This window comes from Aphelocoma coerulescens, chromosome 7 (assembly GCF_041296385.1).
Source record: "Aphelocoma coerulescens isolate FSJ_1873_10779 chromosome 7, UR_Acoe_1.0, whole genome shotgun sequence".
Classification (NCBI taxonomy): Eukaryota; Metazoa; Chordata; class Aves; order Passeriformes; family Corvidae; genus Aphelocoma; species Aphelocoma coerulescens.
The window spans coordinates 15852419-15873074 of NC_091021.1; the positions used below are offsets into that span (position 1 = coordinate 15852419).

The 20656-nt window shown below is 37.2% G+C and overlaps 1 protein-coding gene across 6 annotated transcripts in view; it reads left to right on the top strand.

The window, feature by feature from the left end:
* ZNF385B (zinc finger protein 385B) overlaps positions 1-20656 on the top strand; it is a 164513-nt gene that overhangs the window by 23201 nt on the left and 120656 nt on the right. For 2 of the 6 annotated variants that reach the window (XM_069020506.1, XM_069020508.1), the window contains exon 2: positions 9251-9553. In XM_069020506.1, coding sequence (XP_068876607.1) covers positions 9253-9553 — 301 coding nt within the window. In that variant the 5' untranslated portion in view covers positions 9251-9252. Of the gene's footprint in view, positions 1-9250; positions 9554-11518; positions 13093-17412; positions 17610-20656 lie in introns of those variants that run through there. The other 4 variants (XM_069020510.1, XM_069020514.1, XM_069020512.1 and 1 more) reach the window with 4 other exon arrangements.

Here is a 20656-nt window from a genome sequence, read left to right on the forward strand (position 1 = left end):
GGTAGAGCAATATACTACTCAAGTATCTTCATGTATTTTTGACTATTAAGTATGATATGCAAATAGTACACTGATTTTATACAAATTAATAATAAAAGGGAAGAAACACAAACAATCTGCCACATGAATTCTTAATTCAGGTACTACCATTCAGCTTAAAATTAAAATGTAAAAGTTAGTTAGGTCCAAAAGTTTATAAAACCCAAATTAGATTAAAGCAATAATATGGTTGCACTGGCTGGAAAGCACAGAAATGAGGAGTGTCTGCCAAATTTGTATGAGCAAATGCACTCATTCTCATGGCTCTTAGTTGAGGGGAGAGCAGAGTGGATTATTTACAGCATGGAAGCACATGCATGTCCTATTTCTGGATCAGGGTGTGAAATGTCAGCAAAACTAGCAAAAGGCTGGCTCTTTTTAAATTTTTTTATGGAAGTGTGTATTTTAATGTGGAATAAGACAGGTATTCAGAATGGATTTTGCAAGCAACAGTCACTTGAAGCCTGAGGTTACTTGCAGCTCGAGTTTAGGAGAGGTCTGTGCATCGCAAGGAGGAATTAGGGAGTGGCTGTATCTTTGACTTCACTAGACATCTCTCCGAGTTCAGTATCGGCACAAAATATGCTTAGTTGTGGTTCCTTTAAACAGAAAAGGGCAAGTGAAGGGTTAGGTTCAGGTCAGTGCTAACTTTAACCTGGCCTTCCTGCAGGTAGCTTCAAACCAGGTGACCCACTGTATGGTCTGTCACTACCAGTTGGATAATATTCTTATAACTTCATCATAAATCTTAAGTAATTAATAAGACAAAGCAGGTGTGATGTCCTCTATACTATAACACAACATTGGTTTCGATATTCTCAAAAGAGAAGCAGTTGTTTACATAGACAATGACAGCATCTTATGAATGATGACTAATCTGGGACCATCTTTTTAGGAGCACTTTAGGATTGACATTCACTGCCACAGATCATGCTTGCAGTTTTCTGTTCTTTGTATTCTTAGTGCTTCCAATCAAGCTGATAGATCTCAATCTCCCATTTTTTCTGAATGTGGCATGTTCTTTGTTCATGTCGAGCTATTCTTTTCACACAGTCTTCAAAGTTCTTGTTTTGTGCCCAAGCATTTCACAGCATTACCAGGCTTTATCCTGAATTAATGGTTTCCAGTACAACTTATATTCAGCTCCTAGCATTGTCAGACATAAGAACAAGACAGCCATCTACTAGACCTGACTTTCTGTCGTGGCTTCCTTTTATGCTGAGGTGAATTCTTGATATTTTGAAGAAGGTAGAAATTATTTTTACTTCCTGAGACCAAAGATTGGTTTACTCTTCACATGTGATTATGCTAAAGCAAAATAAAGTAACACCCAGGTTCAGATACCCTGTAGGAAGCTCAGATTATGTCAGTAGGTTTTGTTCTTTATTTGTGCAAGTTCATGCCATGAACAATTATTTTTATAAATAAAATAGATGCTTCACTAGAAGTACCTTACATCTTGAATCAGTTGTCCAATTAGTTAAAACCCATTTGTTTTGCAGTTGGCTTTAAGTTATCTTAAGCTTCTTAACTGTATAAAAGTAATTTGTTCTTTAAAACAACCCCTATTTTCTGTGGTCCTTTTATTGTTGAAGGCAGGTTCAAACTATATGCTCTACAGGATTTTCCCTTTATAGGTTTGCATTCAGCTCATCCAAGACAAAAATCTGATGGAGATACATCTAATTAATGTTGTGTTATTCAGTGGTTTTGTAGGGAAAAATACAAGGAGTCCTTTGATTTAAATAGTACATGGATCAAATACTTTGAAAGTTACAAGTAAAAATCTCAATCTAGCAACTTTGTTGAAGTCTAGAGATTTAGGAAATAGTCCTAGAAAATTATCTTAGAGGTGGTATTATTCAGTTTATTTTTTAAATTTGTAATTGATAAGACAGTTCTCTGGTCTCAAGAAAGCAGATTGGGAAAATGGGCAAAATTGAAAATATACATAAGAAAACTCACTTTGCTAATTTCTACTTACAAGAATATAGCTTTTTAAAACTTTGAGGATTTGCTGTTAAAATAACTTGTAATTTTCATGTTCAACCAATTAAAACTATCCCATTTTTTAAACTTTTTTTCTCTTTTTTCCTTTTCTCATTTTCTTTTTTTTTTTCCTGCCTGTTTGGCATTTGGACATGTTTGATGTTTTAATCCTGCCCATGTCCAAAAAAACTAATTTAAGTCTCTCTATTTTTGTGGTTTGGTTTTTTTCTTCTTCCTGGGTGTTGCTTTAGAAATATGGCATATTTGAGATCCAGGTCTTTAACAGAAAACTAGAGTTCCTGGATGAAATAGAATGTAAATATGATCAGATACAGACAATCAGTGATGGTTGGTATGAAATGGACTCTTCTTTTAATGAGGACACTAAACACAGACTGGACCATGTGATTGAATATGTTGCAGATACCATACCAGGGATAGCAGAGTGGATATTGGGATTTTTATATGAATTTGTTCAACAGACTTGTTACAGGGAAAGCTAAGGGAGCTGAGTAGCAATTTTCCTGGAAGGTCAATTCTCTCCGATGCGTTTCTGCATGTAATAGGGGAGGACAAATGTTTAAAATTATATCTAAACCATGTGCTGGACACTTTGGGCATCTAAATATTCTTCTTTAATTAGCTAAGATTGCTTAGAGTGCAAGTTAAGGTAAGTAGTGGCTTAATGACAGACTGCTGAGTAGAAGGCACCAACTTGTCAAATGGTTCATCAAGCAAAATCGTATTATGATAATTCTGTAAAACTATCTGTTTGTCTTGAAGCATAATCCAGGGTAGCTGTCTGGACTCCAAACTTGGTTAGCCTCCTTGGCAGCAGTCTGATGTGTTATGTCAGGTGAGGATATATCTGCTTGGCAAATAAATTGATGTGTAAATAGATTCTTGTATTCTTGTTAATGCTACGAGTGCCAAAAATCTCTTAAGTATGGGTGCTGCAGAGGAAGGGATCAACCTTATAATTAGAGCTAGCTACAGATATGGGAACATGCAACAGCAGTCTGTGATAACCTGAGTCGTGAGTGATTTTATTTTCTCCAATTTAGCTGAGCACACAGTCTAGTGCAGTAGATCTAATTTTAGGTTTCCTTAATGTGGAAAATTTCAAGGCTGGTAAAGCAAAGCAAACTACTAGCTACTTGAATGTTTCCAGTTTTCTGAATTACCTTGTGCTGAACAGCTAATGTTTGTGTTGTAAACCAACCATCTGTTTTTATAGTTTGAAGAGAATCTCCTTCAAATGTTAAATGCTCTAAAATGTGTTAGTGAAGAGGCTGTCAGCCATTTGTCATACTACACCATTCAAAACTTTTCATGCACAGTAATAGCAAGTTGAATTTCTATTCTTCTTTGTATTGCTAAACTAGCATCAAAATTAAAGCTAAAAAATTACTTGGCCTAGTTTGGACTGTGTTCTGTGACTAATTGATTATTCTTTATCTGTCCTAAGGAATAAAAATGTGTTTACTTTTCTGAACCAACCATCCGAAATTTTAACTGTAACTTTGAATAAAAACATTTCATGGATTTTGCAAGCAGAGATGAAAGACATAACCAAGAGTTGATCAGATATGTATGGATGGGTAATAAATAGTTTGACAGGTGGAGATGTTGCAGAATATGATGCCTCCTTGAGGAATTTCAGAACAAGATGAAGATTAAACATGGCAGTTCTCTGTTTTGGTTTGTACTGAAAGAAAGAGGAACACATCTTCTGAAACAAAACAGGTCCCTTAAACATATGGGGGATTTTTCAAGGTTGGCTTCAAAATAATCTCTAGTGCTTTTTTTAACTCTGTAGGATACTGCGCACAAGGCACTATGCATATGCTGTTCACCACAGTATCCCAAAAGAACTTGTTGCCCAGATGGTGCAAACCATATGCCTCCTGATAGTTTATCTGTGTTTGGGAAATATTGTCTAAAAATATAAGAAAGGTCATAAGACTTGTAAAAAACAGTTCTAGTAAGTTTCTTCTAAATAATGCTCTGGAGGTATTCAAAGTTGGTTTGTGTGGTTTTTTGGGGTGGTTGTATTTTTTTAGTTTTGGGAGGTGTGTGTAAATGTTTTATGGTAGAGATGAGGAACTAGGGAATCAAACTTGCTCCACTGCAAGACCACAGCTCTTTAAGGCATGCATGCAGACTTCACTAGTTCATATCATTGAAGAGATAGTTTTTCTCCCTAAGAGATGCTTAAGAGGAGTATAACACAAGGCTGGGTTCTGGGTCTCTCACTTCCCCCCCTTCCCCCAACTGTCTGAATGAACCTTTTTGGAAATGTAACAATATAGAAAGCCAGTTAATTTTGGTATTTGTTCCTGTGTCTTCTGTACCGCATTTGATTATTTCCAAAGGCTAAAGGAGAAAATTCTCTTTGCCCATATGTAAGTTGTTAAAATACGTTTTCTTTTTTGCTTACCTGGCACAGATCCACAGAGGAAAGGCAGTCTAATTACATTTCCAGCATAGTGGTTCTTTGAAGTATCAACTAATTAGGAATGGGCATTGCAAAAGTTTAGACCAGCACTCAGGAAAAGAATGCATCGTGTAACCATCACTAATTCATTAGGATAACCAAAGCTTATTTCCTTTGAGTAAAGATTTGCACATTCTCACCTACAGCACTGTACTATATATAATACTTCTTTGTAGCTCCTCTGAAAGAACAACTCTGTTTAAAAGTAAATTAGCCAGCCAAATTGAAAGGCTAATTGCCTTGAGCTTCAAGTACAAAGGATATCCACGCTTAGATTTCTTTGCCAGCTGCAAGAGGCTGAGAAGATGTGTTTTCAGAAATCCTAACAGGGTATCTCATGACACTTCAGAATTTTAATGTGGTGTCATAAATCACTAACTTATTCTTGCTCCAGTATTGTTTGCAGAATCTTGAGGTAGATCAGTTCTGTGTACTGGGGAGGAAATGGGATGGAGGGACAACCCTGTTTAGTCTGGTAACAGCTTATGTCAAATACCTGAAAAGGTCTTATACTTTACATTGCTTCCTCTTCTGATTTTGATCAGAATAAAAATGAGTATATCTGATTTGAATCAGAACTTATTTTTGCAAGAGAAAGACTGATATGGCATACAATCCCTTTACAGACTTAACATTTTTCTGGATCATTTCAGCTGGATATATGGATGCTCTTCTGTGTTTCCTGCTTTGTTTTTCTTGTTTTCTCTTTCTCACCTTTCAGTTTTTAATTGGGTCTAATCCTCATTGAGTAAATATGGTGACAACCTTTGTAATGTATGACAGAATCATGTCATTTTTGTATGGGACATTTTAATTTGTGGATATTGTTATGTATCAGCTGCTGCTAAGCCTTGGCTTACACCATGCTGTATTCGGGTTATACAGAATTGTGAGCTTGCAGGATTGATCAAGTCTCTTTTCTCCATATGATGATTCCCAACCTTTCTTCCTTTTAATGAACACATATTCTTGTTTTTACTCTTAAACCAACTTCTAAATACTTCACAATCCTCCCTTATAACAATTACTCTAAATTATTTTTTGGTTTCACATAATTTAGTGACTATGTAAGTTCTCTATATTCTCAGCTCACTGACTGTAGTCTCAAGTAGCTGCTTCTGTTACATGATAATGTTATTGAGCTATGTGTAAACCTGAGGAATGAAATGGCCCTGTTTCATATCTGACTCCTGGTGGGTGAGAACAAGTACCACCCAGAACTCTTCAGTCTGTCTGCAGCAATAAGCTCTTTTTGAAAGAAAAAAACACTTGACAGATGTGTGCTTGCATAAATTTGAGTGACTACGAAGTTGAGAGAATAAGATGAAAGTTCTTTGGTTTGTGGGGGTTTTGGTGGTTTTTGTTTGGTTGTTTTTTTTGTTTGTGGGGTTTTTTTGTTGTTTTGGGGTTGTTTTGGTTTGGGTTTTTTTTTGTTGTTTTTTTTTTCTATTTAATGTGTGTGTATGTGTTTCTTTCATAAAAGTTTAAAGCATTCAGATAGCCTTCTAAAGAAAGGTTAGCTTGTACAAGATAAACCTCATTCATGGTGAGATTCTTAACACTGACTCAATGCAGAATTGTACTTGTTCTGTATATTCTAGAAACAGGACATTTCAGTGGAGATTTTCAAAGGTGTGTTTTTCCAACCTGAACTTCAAAGAAGAAAGGAAGAAGACAAAGTTTTGAAAACAATGGAAACTGCTTGCATGTAATAACCTTTTTAGTTTTTGAACAAATATATACACCACAAGATGTGCTCATTCATGGTAAAAGCTGTATTAGTGTGTGGAAAAATTGGCGTATTTTAAAATCTCAGTGCATGTTTGCCACCAACATTTTCTTTCTAAAAACTCTAGAAGAGACTAAACAAAGCTTTTCAATCATAAGTGATTGCTTTACTAGATATTCAGATCTCCAAATCCCAGGAGGATGGGGGCTGGGATTTGGCAGACTTCTGAGGGCTGGCACGGTTCTGTCTCTGGCTGCATGGACAGGTTCTCTCCAGGGCTGGACTGGTCAGAGTACGCTGCTGCAAGCCCCCCTATGCACAGTATAGGCATTTTCTCAGAAGTGACTTGCATCTCCTGCTCCCATCAGTTGCTGGGAGGTCATTGCTGCTTATAATCAGGTCACCTTTTAATTTAGATGCAGAGCTTAAGGCAATGAAGGTTGTTTTAAAATTTCAGCTTGGATTTTTTAATTCTTAACTTAGTAGCAAGAGATTTCTTCGAAGACTCGTTTGTCTTGTGTACGCAGCTTTTGTAGTAAAACTGAATTTATAGTTATTTTGTTAAAACGGAAGTGGAACTTGGGCTGTGATTTCTTTTTATTTGAAGGTTAATTTTCTTTCTAGACTGGCAGCTGGGATGCCTAAGGGTGCAGGCACAGTGTGTGACTCCTTGCTGTGCTCAGTTTTTCTTTCTGGGTGTGTCCATATTTCTAAACAATTTTAGTGATGTCAGGACTGTACTTTTGAGGCAAATGTTCTGATTTCCCCCATGTGCTCTGCTTTGTTCCATATTTGAGCAAATACTGGCCTCTACCAAGGTTTTGTTCTGTTGGAAGAAAGTAAGCAGGAACATGCAGTGCTGCAGTGATAATGTGCTGCTGCAGTACCAGCCTGGTGCTTTCCAAAATAACCCTCCTTGGAAAGGCTTTGATGCTCTTACAGGCAGCTCCATCAGTCTTCCCTCTGGTCCACACAGCTTCCTAATGCAGATGTTTGTCTCTGTCAATTTTAAAGGTATCCAAACACTGAGCTTCATTAAGACCTTATAGATGACTGAAATAATTGCTGAATTATATTTTGGATTATTTTCTGTCTGCAACCAAACGTACAAGATTTCTGACAGGCCAGGATTTTTAATCTGTAACCTATTTTATTATTATATAATTATATTTGTATGTACAACTTGTAAAAGAATTTTTGTTTCAAAATCTTTTACTTCAGAGAACAAAAATTACAACAGTGATGTTGAAATAAAAATCTACAGAAAACAAAGGGACTGGGGGTTTATTTATGGTTTAAAATACATTAAAAAATAACAAATACAGAAGCTCTAAGTGGATTAAATTTTCAGATGAAAATGCTGTCTTAGCTCATCTGAGTCGAGGATCTTGGTTGCTGGCCTTGAAATATGATACTTACACTTAAATGATTTAGTGTGACAGTCTCTAGCCTAGGTTTTCAGGATCTCCAGTATTTTGTTTTTAAATTAATTAGGTACCTGTACTCTACAATTATTTTTAATAATTAGTTTTATTTTTATTTGATGTGATGTGTATCTTAATGTATTGTTAATCTTGTTTGTTCAATGACAGAACTGTCATGTATAAGAAACAAATACATGAAGTCTCTTTAGAATACTTGACATTGACTTGTACTTGTGAAGGAATCTGTACAAATACTAAAATGTTAAGCATGGGTTAGAGTTAGGAATGTGATGAGTTACTCTCTTACCATATAAATGACTTCAACTATTTCTGAAGCGTTTTCCTTGTACATCCCTGTGCCAGAGAACAGAACAGACTTTCTCTTGGTAATATGCTTACCTGGATAATGAGAGGGGTACTCTAGTGTTACTTCTGAATACTACACTCTTCTGGGGAGGATTGCTGCCACTTTTGGTTTCATTGTTTGTGTCTCTCAGTGCTCCTGCCTAACAGGGTGGTAGGTGTACACAAAGTTCTGTGCTGCTCTGATTCCCAGGCTGGAAAAGGGACCTTGTGTTTGAAGTCTTTGGCTTTTGAAAGCTGAATATAGGTGCACTCTTGCCTAGAAAGAGCTACTTTTGTGCAGTGCTCTCTAAGCCAGCCTTTGGTCATCCAGAGTAATTGGGTGATGGGGGAAAAGAATAAACAGCAAGTTGTGTAGCTAAGAAAACAGAATTATTTTCTATACAAGTTACCCTAGAACCCCCATGTCTCCTCTGCTGGTTTAGCACCATACCTTAAATGAAATACAGGCCTTCCCCTGTATATACAAAACTGTTCTTTGTGCAGCTTGATACATTGATCATGATGAGGTTTTTATTCTCTGGGGCAAGTTAATTCTTCAGGCTCTTGGCTTGATGTTCAGGGACTGTCGTTTACCATGATTTTGTACAGTTTGCACAAGACTAATGTCTACTTGACTTTCCTCTGTGCAATAGTTTGAGCTGTGAAGGTATTGATGGACTAATATAGATGACATACAATGCTTGTATGAGGCTGAAAATTTGAATGTATTTGAGAGTGGAAAGGCTTCATTAGTCTCATTTGAACAGTCTGCTCTCTTCCAGTGTTTCCATAACATCTCTTGTTGGAATCCTTTTTGTTGAATAACTGTATTTGAAGCAGTGGGCACTGCTGTGGTCATTGGAAAGTAAAAAGCTCTGGAACCAGTGTTTAGTAAGGCAGAGGAAATGTATTTGAACATAATCTTAACCTCTGCTAGAATGCAATAATAAATCTGCTTTAAAATAGAGAGCTTGCAGAACAAAATAATGAGTTGTTGCGAGTTGCTGTGCACAGACTGTGATATATTGCCAACTTATTATTTCAGAGCTCTGTGCTGTGTCACAAATGCATTTATTTCTATATTAAGCAATGCCTCTGCAGTTTGGAACCTTATTTGTTAGAACTGGTCATTGGGTCCTGCATTATAGCATTTTAAAAAAGAAAATGCAGTTTTAACAGTAAGGATTAGTTTCTATCTAGTAATAATTTTGTTTCTTTTCTTTGTAGGTATGAAGCGTCCATTAAGTCCTGACCACATAATTGAAGATGGGATTATGAATCAACCAGCTGTTCTACGGGTCTTTGAAGAAAAAGGACTGAGGAATGACAGACAGGATTATCAATTAAGCAAAGAAAAAAAGAAAATACTGTTTTCCTTCTGTGAGGTGTGCAATATCCAGCTGAACTCTGCAGCGCAAGCTCAAGTTCATTACAATGGGAAGTCTCACTTGAAAAGAGTGAAGCAGCTAAATAATGGAAAACTCCCTACAAGTACAGCTCCTGGCACTTTGTTTGCAAGTACAAGCACAGGTACATAATTAGTTTGAGATTTTGGATTTTGGTCAAGAATTCTAAGGAAGCTTTTAAGCTCTACGTTCTCCACCCAACATAACCATTAAATTTATTAACTACCAGTATTAATCTATATTATTTTGCCATATTCAGAATTACTAGTGTATTTCTTTTCCTGTGAAAAGTGTGAAGCTTCCTGTGAAGCCAAGTGGTATTGAGGCAATATTCCATTAATGTGGGATTAATTACTGTGTTGGACCTTGAGATATGGTCTATTTAAAAGTAACTGTTGTGGATCCAAATACATATTTTGTCATTTGCTTTTGTTCCCAAAAGAAGGTTCTGGAGGGATGCTACATGTACAGGAGGAACTTTTAAAAGAAATCTAGTAGTGGAAAGATAAAGGAGGAGAGATAGAGTTTACAGGCCTGGCCCTTTCATTCTCTCTGCGTTCAGTCATCTGGGTTTTAACTACTCTCACTCATAGAACCGGTTTAGGCTGGAAAAGATCTCTAAGTAAGAAGTAATTCAAAATAAGACTTTTTACTTACTAGGCAAAACAAAAGTCTAAAGTTCTTGGACAAAATGTGTTTAGCATGCATAGTGTAAAGACTCAAAGCACATATGCTTTTCTGGTTTTTGGGGGGCGAGGGGATGGTAGGTTTTTTTATTTTAGTGTTAGGCTCAGTTCTTAGCTATTTGAGAAAAACCTCACAGATCTCAAATCTTCATAAAAGAAGTTTTCTTAATTGTAATATTTGGTTTTACTTGCTACGTGAAGACACTGGCTTTGGTTTCTCTTATTTTGTTTTATATAGAAAATGTCAAGCTACACTGAAGGGTTTAGCTTTTTCTTTTTTCTGATTTTGTTTCTCGTTAACTGAATTTAATTTGTTTTGAAGTCTGTGGTACTGTTCTGTTTGATTTAGAACTAAGTAGTTGTAAGGATATCACTTGTGTAAGGCGTGTGATCCAAAAGATTAAATTCCTATTGAGTAACATCTAGATAAGTTAATTGTGTGCATTCTTAAAATAACTGAATATCTCTGAGACATCATGCTTAAGACTCCTCTGTGTGCTGATCTACAATGCAAACCTATAAAAACATTTTCTATTTTTGTTGCTTTTTATTATCTGAACCCCTTCATCTGGTGCCTGTGCTGTCATTCCTGGGGATCACAGCTGATGCTCTGGCACCATTACTCAAAGAGTGCTCACAGAATACAGTTGTTTGCTGGAGCACATGCTTTGGGGTTACTGTATAGCTTGGGAGTCAAAATTCACATTTCTTTGTACTTTGTTCACCGATTTCTATATTAGACTATATCCTAGTTGTGTACTAGTTATGCTGGTCTATCCAGTGCATGTTGAAATAAGCATTCTGTTTTCATAGGATACTGTGTTCATAGCATTTGAAAGAAAGAAATGGCTTACAGTAGACAGTTTATTATTACTATGATCACATAAACTATTTAATATACTGTTAAGAACCAGTGGGAGAATAAGATTTACTGAGATGTAGTTCTCAAAGAACATTTTCCAAAATAAGTAGAAATTAATTTTCTTATAAATTGGTATTATCCAGGCTTGGTTTTAATCCATGTCCTCTGGAGTCTTATTACCTCTTGTAATGTAAGTCTTCCTTTCCCATTTCTTCAGCTAACATTGTAAACAGAACTAATTGTGCAGATGGTAAGAAAGCAATTATATTAATCCCACCTCACCAGTGAATGGACTTTATTCCACATGCAAAGGAAGCAAATAGCCCCTCTCATACTTCACTGTTATAGCTACACCCTTCTAACAAACCATCTAGTGAACAGTTCAGCACGCTTTAGGAAACTTTCTGCAAAAGTTCCTGCCAATGTCAGGTTGGAGTTTTCCTCTGTGTTCAAAAGATGAATGTGAAATTAATAATATTCCCACTGGAAAATGAGGTGACTGTAACATATGCATGACTGTAAATTTTCCTCCACACTTCAGAAACCAGGATTACAGACCTGCCAGAACTATCTTGATTCTGCGTGACAGAACTGATGGACCACTGACTCCAGTTATCCCTGACACTTGGTGGACTTTCCTGTAAATTGAGATGAGACATATTTTCATATTCATTCTGTTTTGTGGTCCTCTCTGTGACAGGTGACCCTAAGCTGTTAGAAAATGTCCTTTTAATTTTTTACTTCCACTACATTTTACAACTATAAGCTCAATTTGTTGCTCTTCACTGGCTGGTAATGGTTCTTGTTGTACCACTATTGGAGTGTTTATTAAGATTTGATACCTGGGTCATAATACCTTTCATTGTCTAGATGAGGGGCTTTTATATATTTAGACTCTAAATTGTAGAGATGAGTTTAAAGTTACTTCTTTGTATTTAGAGTAAGGGTTCAATTGTCATAGGACTTAAAAATGTATTTAGCAATCTATTTTTCAAAAAAATTTATTTCTAGTTTATTTTGCCTTGCTAGCTATTGAACTATACAAGCTCTTTTGCTATTGTACCTCTACCTGCAACTTGAATTACTTCATAGCAAGGAGGATTCCATATAAAATAAAGATTTAAGAGCTGCTTTTCTTTATATTGACAAAACCAAGGAATTAATGGACTACTTCAGGTGACTTTGGTGATTTGATCCACTCATTGAACTCCTCCTTTTCTTTACATTGGTGTTGAAAACCGTGTGTTGGAAAAAAATAGTATTCTGCTTGGAAAGTACACTGCACATGGTGTTAGAGCCTTCACTATTGCTTATGTTAGTGCTTGTTTATTACCAGCCATGCCCATCATGTCTTACTGCAGCTCAGGTTGAAGTTTGTCAGTGCTGCCATTCCTGGGCCATCCCTACCCTTGTGCCAGGCATACGTGATGTACGGACAGGCTGCTGTGAGAAGGACATAAATGAAGTCTCAGGAAAGTAAGAAAAAAGTGTGTGTTTACCTTCGCAGCTTCAGCTGGAAATTGTTTCATTTATTTCCTATAAAGGAAAAGGAAGGGTGGTTTCCTGCAGCCTTGGGGAGATGTATTTTGGGGTGAGCCTATTCAAAGCTTTTCAGTCAGCCGGCCTTGCTGGAGCCTGCAGCGGCTACGGGCGCGGGGCAGATCCCAGCTGTTCTGGGAACCTGGAGTCCCACCTGCCCCCGCTAGAAGCACGGGCTCAGGCACCCGCTGCTCACAGGGGCCGCAGCCGGTTGTGAGCGTATGGCACGAACTTGGCTAAGGGCTAATTAAAGTCTGCTCGCTTTCTCTCTGCTGAGAGCGAGCTAATGAGTTAATTGTTCCAGAGCTGAAGACGGACGGGGTCACGCTCCGGAGGCGGGGAGGCGGCGGGGTGCGGGATGCAAGGCTCCCACGCGATGGCGCTGCAGCCCGGGCGGTGCGCGGAGCCGCGCGTTCACATTCCCGCTGTCGGGAGGGATAGCTGCGGGCTCTGCGCTCCTACCGGCGGGGGGCTGCTCCGTGCGTGGCTCCCTTGTATTCCTCCCACTTCTTCGGAGGTGACCCCGATTTTGCTTCAGGAATTCTAATTGCTTCTTCCATGGGGTGGTATCTCCTGGTGAGTGTCCTGATTCTCTCTCCTTTGCCCCCATGATAACACGGGAACAGCTGGTGTAGTTTTAAGGAAGCGTACTAGAAATGCCTGTCGAAGTCCAGATTTTACAGATCTCTGGAAAAGCGTAGGGAAGTTTCATTTTTGTTACAGAAAGTGTCCAAATTTTAAAGTGGGCAAAGGAGAATCCCTTTTCCCTGTGTCCTAGGCTGTTTTAAAGAGCAGATGTGCTTTAGGGCCCAGGTGGCACTCCTTAATGCCCACGTGATCTTTCTCTAGGTTTGGCTGGAGGTGTGATTGGGCTGTCAGGGTGTAGAGTATTCTGGTAGCAGCTTTGCCTTTTTGTTCTTGAAATTTCGGACGTTGCTGGACAGTTTTGGAAATGCTGTAGGACCCTATACCATGATTCTTTGTAAAGAACAGTGCTACAATTCATTGTGTTAGCACTGCAGTACTGCTGAAATAATCACAGGTTGACTTTCTGAGGGATTATAAACACACACTTTTGTAATCTGATTCACAGCAATGACAGCCAGGGATTTGTTAATACAACAAAATAAATACATAAATGACTAAACTTCTGTTGTGTTTTTTTTACTTAAACCAGATCAAAAAAAGGGCCTAGTAGTGGGAGTGGAAGGGAGAAGGTAAAACAGCAATTTTTGGGCATGGGAGAAGAACAAGGGAGTATGAACAAGGCAGGGTTTCTTCCACTTTTGGTAACAGAAATTAGAGCTTCTTTGTTTCTTTGTGCAGTGCCATATAAATTTGGAAGTCTAGGCAACCTATCAGGTTAATGGAGGCAGGGAGGGTTACAATTAAAGAACTTGGAATTATTCTTGATATGATCAATGGACTGTGTAGCTAACTTGCATGTTAGTTAAAAAAAAAAAAAAAAAAGGAAGTGTGAACAGTGTCTTTAGCCAAAAAATTAAACTGTTGATAGACATTGAGAAATTATACTGAAAATATTCCAGATAGCCTTAAATCTACATTCTTAATTTTGGCCTCATGCATGCAAGGAAGACTTTTTTTTTTAAATGAAACTGTGAAAGAAGTTAGTTTGCCAGATGACTAGATCAGTGCAGGATTAAATGATGGTAACAACAGAATGGAACTGCAGTGCACTGCTCTCATTTCAGTGGAGTTTTTCCTTGGTTTTTGTCAGAAGAATCTAATCCTAAACACAGGTCTTTGTATGTAGGTTTTAATGCTTATCTGGGCCAAGGCTGGCTTTCTGACAGGTAGCTTATTTGTCATCTAAGACCTCTTTGTGCCAACATAAGGGAGAACAGAACTTTTGCTTGCTTTAACTCTCTTGATCTAGGTCCTCAATTCCTTCTCAATGTTTGTCTTTCATTAATCTAAAAAAAGACAAGGATAATCTGATTTTTATTGCAGAAGATCTTTATGAATTATTCTACCAAGTACTCAGAGGAATGCAAAGCAGCAACCAAAAGTATCTTGAAAAAGTTTGTGACCTGCGTTCCATTGTGAATGTGTGCATGCACATCAATAGAATTAGTGCGTAAGTCTGTAGAGAAGAGGAGTATAGTAGAAAGCACTGTGAGCTTACTGTTTCTCTGTGTTGGGCCAAAACCTTTTTTAGATGAGTAGAAGGTCAGCACTTTTTCTGCCTTCTGTGCCTGCTGCCTACAACCCAACCTTTCAGAAAGTAGTTTCAAGAAAGCTTCTTCTGTGGGTGGCACAAAGTAGAGCAATTCCTCAGGGCTTCCCTTCCTGGCCTCTGTGAAAGGGAGGTTGCTCCATGCTTTGCTGTCCTACTCCAGGTAAAATCCATTTTTCCATTTGTAAAATATTAGACTCTTTCGCTATAAAGCAAAACTATTACTGTCTCCAATTTAATAGAAATAATAACAGAGTTACATGCCTGTAATGAAAATTAGCCTAGTGAGCTGTTGAGAAACTCTTGGTATTTCACTTTCGCTGCAGGGTATATTGACTTTTTTCTTGTTCAGTGGTCTCTTGAAAAAGATTGCATTTGGTAGATGGTGCCACATTCTTTGCATCACTTGAGTCTCTTCCACCATTTACGTAAGAAATAGGTAATGACACGTAACATTTTTCTTACAATATGAAATGTATTTATGATAAGCAATTGCTGGTTTTCTTTCACAGAAGTCGTCATAGAAACGTAGAATATGCTGAATTGGAAGAGACCCATCAGGATTATGATTAGCTGCTCTGAAATTAAGCAGATTTATTGTATTCTTTTTGGGTACTCCTCACAAAATGTTGATGATGAGAGTTAATATCGAGGCCCAGAAATGACATTACAGTTGTTTTCTTATTTGCCAATAACTACACACCACATCCATAATGTTCTGTTCTTTGAGTAGCATTGTGAAAGTACTGATAAAATTAATAAAAATATTAAGTAGATGATATGTGTGCTCACAGGTAGGCTTCAAGAAAAAAAATCAGTTGTTTTAAAGTAGTTGATAAGTTTCATCAGAGCAAAACATTCAAAAATTCCTTAATGGCAAATTGAAAACCGTAACTCCTTTGAAGGTGGTAAAGATTATCAGAACAATTATTCATCTCTAGGCTCCACATCATTTTCTTGGAGATGGGGAGCACACGAATGACATTAAGCAAACAAACAGAGTATGCAGCTGTTATGGAAAAAAGTGGTTTATAGGGGGTGGTCCTTTGGGTGGAATGTGGAAGGATTTCAAAACAAAATTGGACAGTACATTTGGCACCCTTTGCCACTACTTTGCATAAATGTATTTTCATAGCAAAATTCTTTCCTGGACAGTTTAACCTCTCTTCAAGGGCAGTTATGCTGGGGTAAAAAAATCAGCATTAGGACATCAAAAAATCAAATGTTCTAGAGTCTAGGACCAAAAATGTGGCTGCTCACCAGCCATGGTTTCAAGCTGAGAATGGCTGCAGGAGTAGTGGTGAAACAACTTCTGTTGTTGTGGGGAGCATATCCCTTGTCATTTAATGACTTCAGGCATGGCCCGGAGAGCTTCTTAAATGAGTTGTTGTTTCTGCAAGGATCTTTTAACTGTCTCATTGAAGGATGTGATCCACCATTTAGAGGTGCAGACAGCTGAGAAAAGGGTTCTGTAAATTCAGACATTTATATTCATGTACATTTCTAACCATGATTTCTGTATTAAAACTACTGGAAAATATAAAATAATGAAGTCAGGTTTTTTTATTATTTTTATCTTGTAAAAGGAAAATTGATACCTTCTCTGTATAGTAAGTTTTCTCATCTGGGAACAGATCCTGTCAAAATTTCTCTCATATTTGTCTCATGAGCCAGCAGTATATTTGGATAACTGTACAGGTAATATAATGAAAAACTCCCATGTCTTTCCATTTCTTGAAAACCTAGTTATGATTACAGCTGTTTTATACTGTGTATCTCTGGTGTAAGTATGCCCAGCAACACATGCCCTCTTACCTTTTTGGGGAAAGAAAACCTGTGAAGTACCAGAAAAGACAAAAATATGTACATTGCAAGAAGTCCATGTGGGAGTAGGAATAGCATGAATTTAATAAGCCATGGAGATTTTTCATAGTAAGTACTTTAAAATTACTGTTGTTCTGGAAGGATGAAGGCATTGGTCATGTAATGTTATGCTTTTAGTGTTTTGTGTTTTGTTGGTTTTTTGGTACAAATACCTAATCTGCTAGACTGTACAGGTCTTTGTTGGGTCAGTATTCTAAATTTTTTCAGCCAAATATTTATTATTCTTTTTAATAGATATCCTGTCTTTTAATATATAATAGACTTTGTCTGTTACATGGTTAAAAAAAAATGCTTATTTCATTTGCATAATTTTGAATTAATCTTATTTAGGAAAGCTGTAAAGAATCATTAATTTTTATTGCTGGATTCCCCCCCCCCCCCCCCCCCCCCCCCCCCCCAATAATGAACCTCATCACAATACAGGCTGGAGAATACAGGCTTCTCTGTCTCGTGTTCGTTGTAGAAAAAGACAGAGCTATTTTTAACATTTACACAGTCTAGATAGATGTTTCCTCGTTCTGTGTGGTTTGGAGCTGAATCTGTAGAGCCTTTCATAATCACATCCTTTTAATTTTTATGGTTTGTTTGAATTTGATCTCTGTAGCTGATTCCATGCATTGATAATGAAGGCTTGGGTTGCCTGATTCTCAGCATAAATTGAGGCAGACTTCTACTTTGACAGTGCTCTGTGTTTTGGTACGCATGAAGATACAGAACTGAAATTGCTTTGCTTTCTTTACAAATGACTCAGAGTGTGCTTGTCCTTCCCTAAAATGTTGCCAGCGTGTGAAGGATTTTCAATGAGCAGTGCAATAAGCCGGCATCTGGGAAGGTTTGAGGCTGCTCTGGTATAGCAGTGAACTGTCACACAGATGATCGGGGCTGGAGCCAACACTCTGTAGCACCGTAGATCATATTGGTCACATACTGGAAGTTTTGTTTATGTAACTTGGTTGCTGTTTAACCTGCTTAAATAGTATAGCCATAATGTGGAGTGGGCTTCCCAGTAGAGGTGAGTCTGTTTTTTATTATTAAACTTCACTGAATTGCTTTGTGCTATGACATTAAGAGTGGATGCTTACATGTTTGGCATTATTTCTATGTGCACTGCACTTCTGTTTTAGTTATTCCAGCGGAAAGGATAATAAAAATGGCAAGGCATATAATGCATCTTTTTCTTCTCTTCTTATTTCAGTATTAAAAGTAACTAAATATGTGGCAAGCTCCCTTTCCTTGCTTGCTGTTTGCAGAGGGCATCTTTCCAGTAGGTGACTTCCTATGCATTTTAAATGTTTTCTGAATGTCAGTGATGCTGTGTTATTGTTGTAGAAAGAAGCTTATTAGCAGTGTGAGTAAATACCTCTTACCAGAGCTTGCTTTCTGGCTTGTTAAATAGTTACAATGATGTGTGAAACACAAGAGCTGTCAGTTTCTCCAGATAAACTAAAAAAGTAAAGAACGAAATAAATTGTATACTGGATTTGACATCTTAGATATGTCTGTCGTTGTTAATATTAAAAGTTATGATCTTTCATGCCCAGGACAGCTTCCAGTAATTCATTTGCACTGACAGCTGGCTTTGAGAAGGGTATAAAATTACTGTCGCTTCTCCCTAACCAGTTAAATTTGAGATTTAGTGCACCAAGTTTTATTTAAGGGAACAGATAGTGTGCTAAAGGTAGCCTGTGAAGTTCTAGTAGTAAATCTTAAAGCTTGAAAGAAGTATTATCATAAACTAAACAAACTTTGTACTTACATGTTTAAAAAAAGGGGATTTTATTGAGAATTTCACCTATAACAGAACACAAAAAATTAGTTCAGCTGAGTTCCTTATTAAGCACTGCTGTTATGTGAATATTGAGTTGGTGAGGTGAGACCTCATGATTCTATTTCTGTATGCTGATAGTAAATTTTTTAAAAATAAAACAAGGAAATATGTTGAAAAATACTTATTAAAATGTTTTTATTGCTTGCTATAGAAATGCCTGTGCTTACTATGTAAAGACTGCTGTGGTTTTTTTTTCTTCTTCTGAGGAACTAGGACAGCTCATGCTTTTTCCTGCTAAATATATTTATGAGGCAGCTGTTTTATAGCTTTCAGCTCCAAAGTTATAGATAAGTGTGTATTTGTTTGACAGAACATTCGAGAATTTCCATTTACTGCCAGTACATGTAAAGCCTGGCTAAGCAGACTGCATCAGGAGCACACACCATTTGTATTAGCCAATCTGTCTTTGCAAGTCCCAGGGCCACTATCTTGCTAGAAGCCACTGTGTGCTTTTGAAAGCATGAAATTAGTTTTATACTGAGCACATAGTTTCTCATTTAGCAGTTCTTTTTATGGTAATGGTCAATTTATGGTTCAGTGCCAGAATTTCGGTGTTCTGTCAAAGCCGATGGCTTCTGCTAAGGTGTTCTTTGGAGATAAAGACAAACAAAATCCAAAACAACACCCCCCAACAAAAATGGAGTTTGTGGTGGGGATCCTAGGGAGGTGCAAATAAAAGAAAGTTCTCCCTAATGACCTAACTCCTGACATTGCTGATAGCATTTTGGAATTATTTTGTTGTAGTATTTCAGAAAACATTTGTCATTCATGACATAAAATTATTAAATTAATTGTCACCTTTTTATACTTCATAAGTTTTTTTGTTTGCTTTTTTCTCCCCATGACATACAAAATTGCTCTCAATGCTAGTTTTCTCTATGTGCTTATTTAATGATAAAGGTTAAAATGCACTTTAAAAATGTATATAAAATGCCCTAAACATTCAGGATGATTTTTAGATATCAACTTTAGAATACCTTACAAGCTTTTCTTTTTCTTCAGGAATCTATAGAAGTCAAAATAAGTTGTTAGTAAATACTTTTGTAAAACCTTCTTTAATACATATAATTCACAAATTGATGAACCAACTTGTTTTTAACCTTTGTCTTGTTCTTGGAAGATTTTTATTTTTCTAACTATGCCAGATTTCTGACTGTTCCCTCACTAGGAGCTATGCTTGATGAAAGGTTAAGGTGGGCATTGTGCACTTCAATTGGGTTACTTTGTCTAGCCTACATTATTCTCTCTTGTATATAGGCAATTTAAAATTGCATTGCTTTTAATCTAGGTCTTCACAATTCTGACTTGATCCTGAAATAAGCATTTTTAAGTGATACAATATTTGCTTCTTGTCCAGTTCTATCTGCAAGGAGCAAAATTTGCCTTTTTTTTTTTTTTTTTTTGGGGGGGGGGAAGATGAGGTGAGTTCTAGAGCTGGTAATGTTTCTTCTCTGTTAAGTGCTGAGGAGAGATCCTGTTCACCTACTGTTACGACTTCCTGGGAAAACAAAAAGCTGGAGGTCATAGTTTCCAGAAGTTTAGTTAAGAAGTAAATGTAAGCTGGTGTACCCATTTTTTATTATTCCATCACCATGGAGGAGAAGAAGTAGAAGCTGTGGAGATGACTGCCCTTTGTCACAGGCACTTGGAAAGCACAGCAGTCCCACTTCAACAAAGCTCCCTTTTCAAAACCACGTTTGGATGCTTCTGTAGTCAGCAAGAGATGCAGACTGACAGCTTAAAAAATATATATATTGTTGTCATTTTAAGACCTTTGAATAAATTTGCTTGCTATTTTTCAATGTATGTTTAAAGGCTACGAGGCAGAAAATACTATGAGCATTTGGAAAACAATGTGTGGCATGTTGCTCACCATGGCATACAAAATTTGTTTTATTTCTCTTAAGTATTTGAGCTACAATGCCTTTCTTTGTCCTTTTATTATTTGGGGATTACTTTTATCCATGCTTTATCATTATGAATACAAGCTTGCCACATTTCAGTCTGGTGAGCTCTTTGTTCCAAGATGGTTTTTGCAAGGTGCTTTTACCTTCAAAGATCATGCCTCCTCTTCCAAATGTCTTTATTGCTGCATGTTTTGCCTCCTGCCATTTCATATTGGTAGTTCAAGTGAGAGGCAAGATCTGGAATGTTTGTTATGCTGGACAAAACCACTTCACTTCCTGGTGTGGAGCTCTTTTATTTCTGTATCCATTCTCTAGCCATTTCTG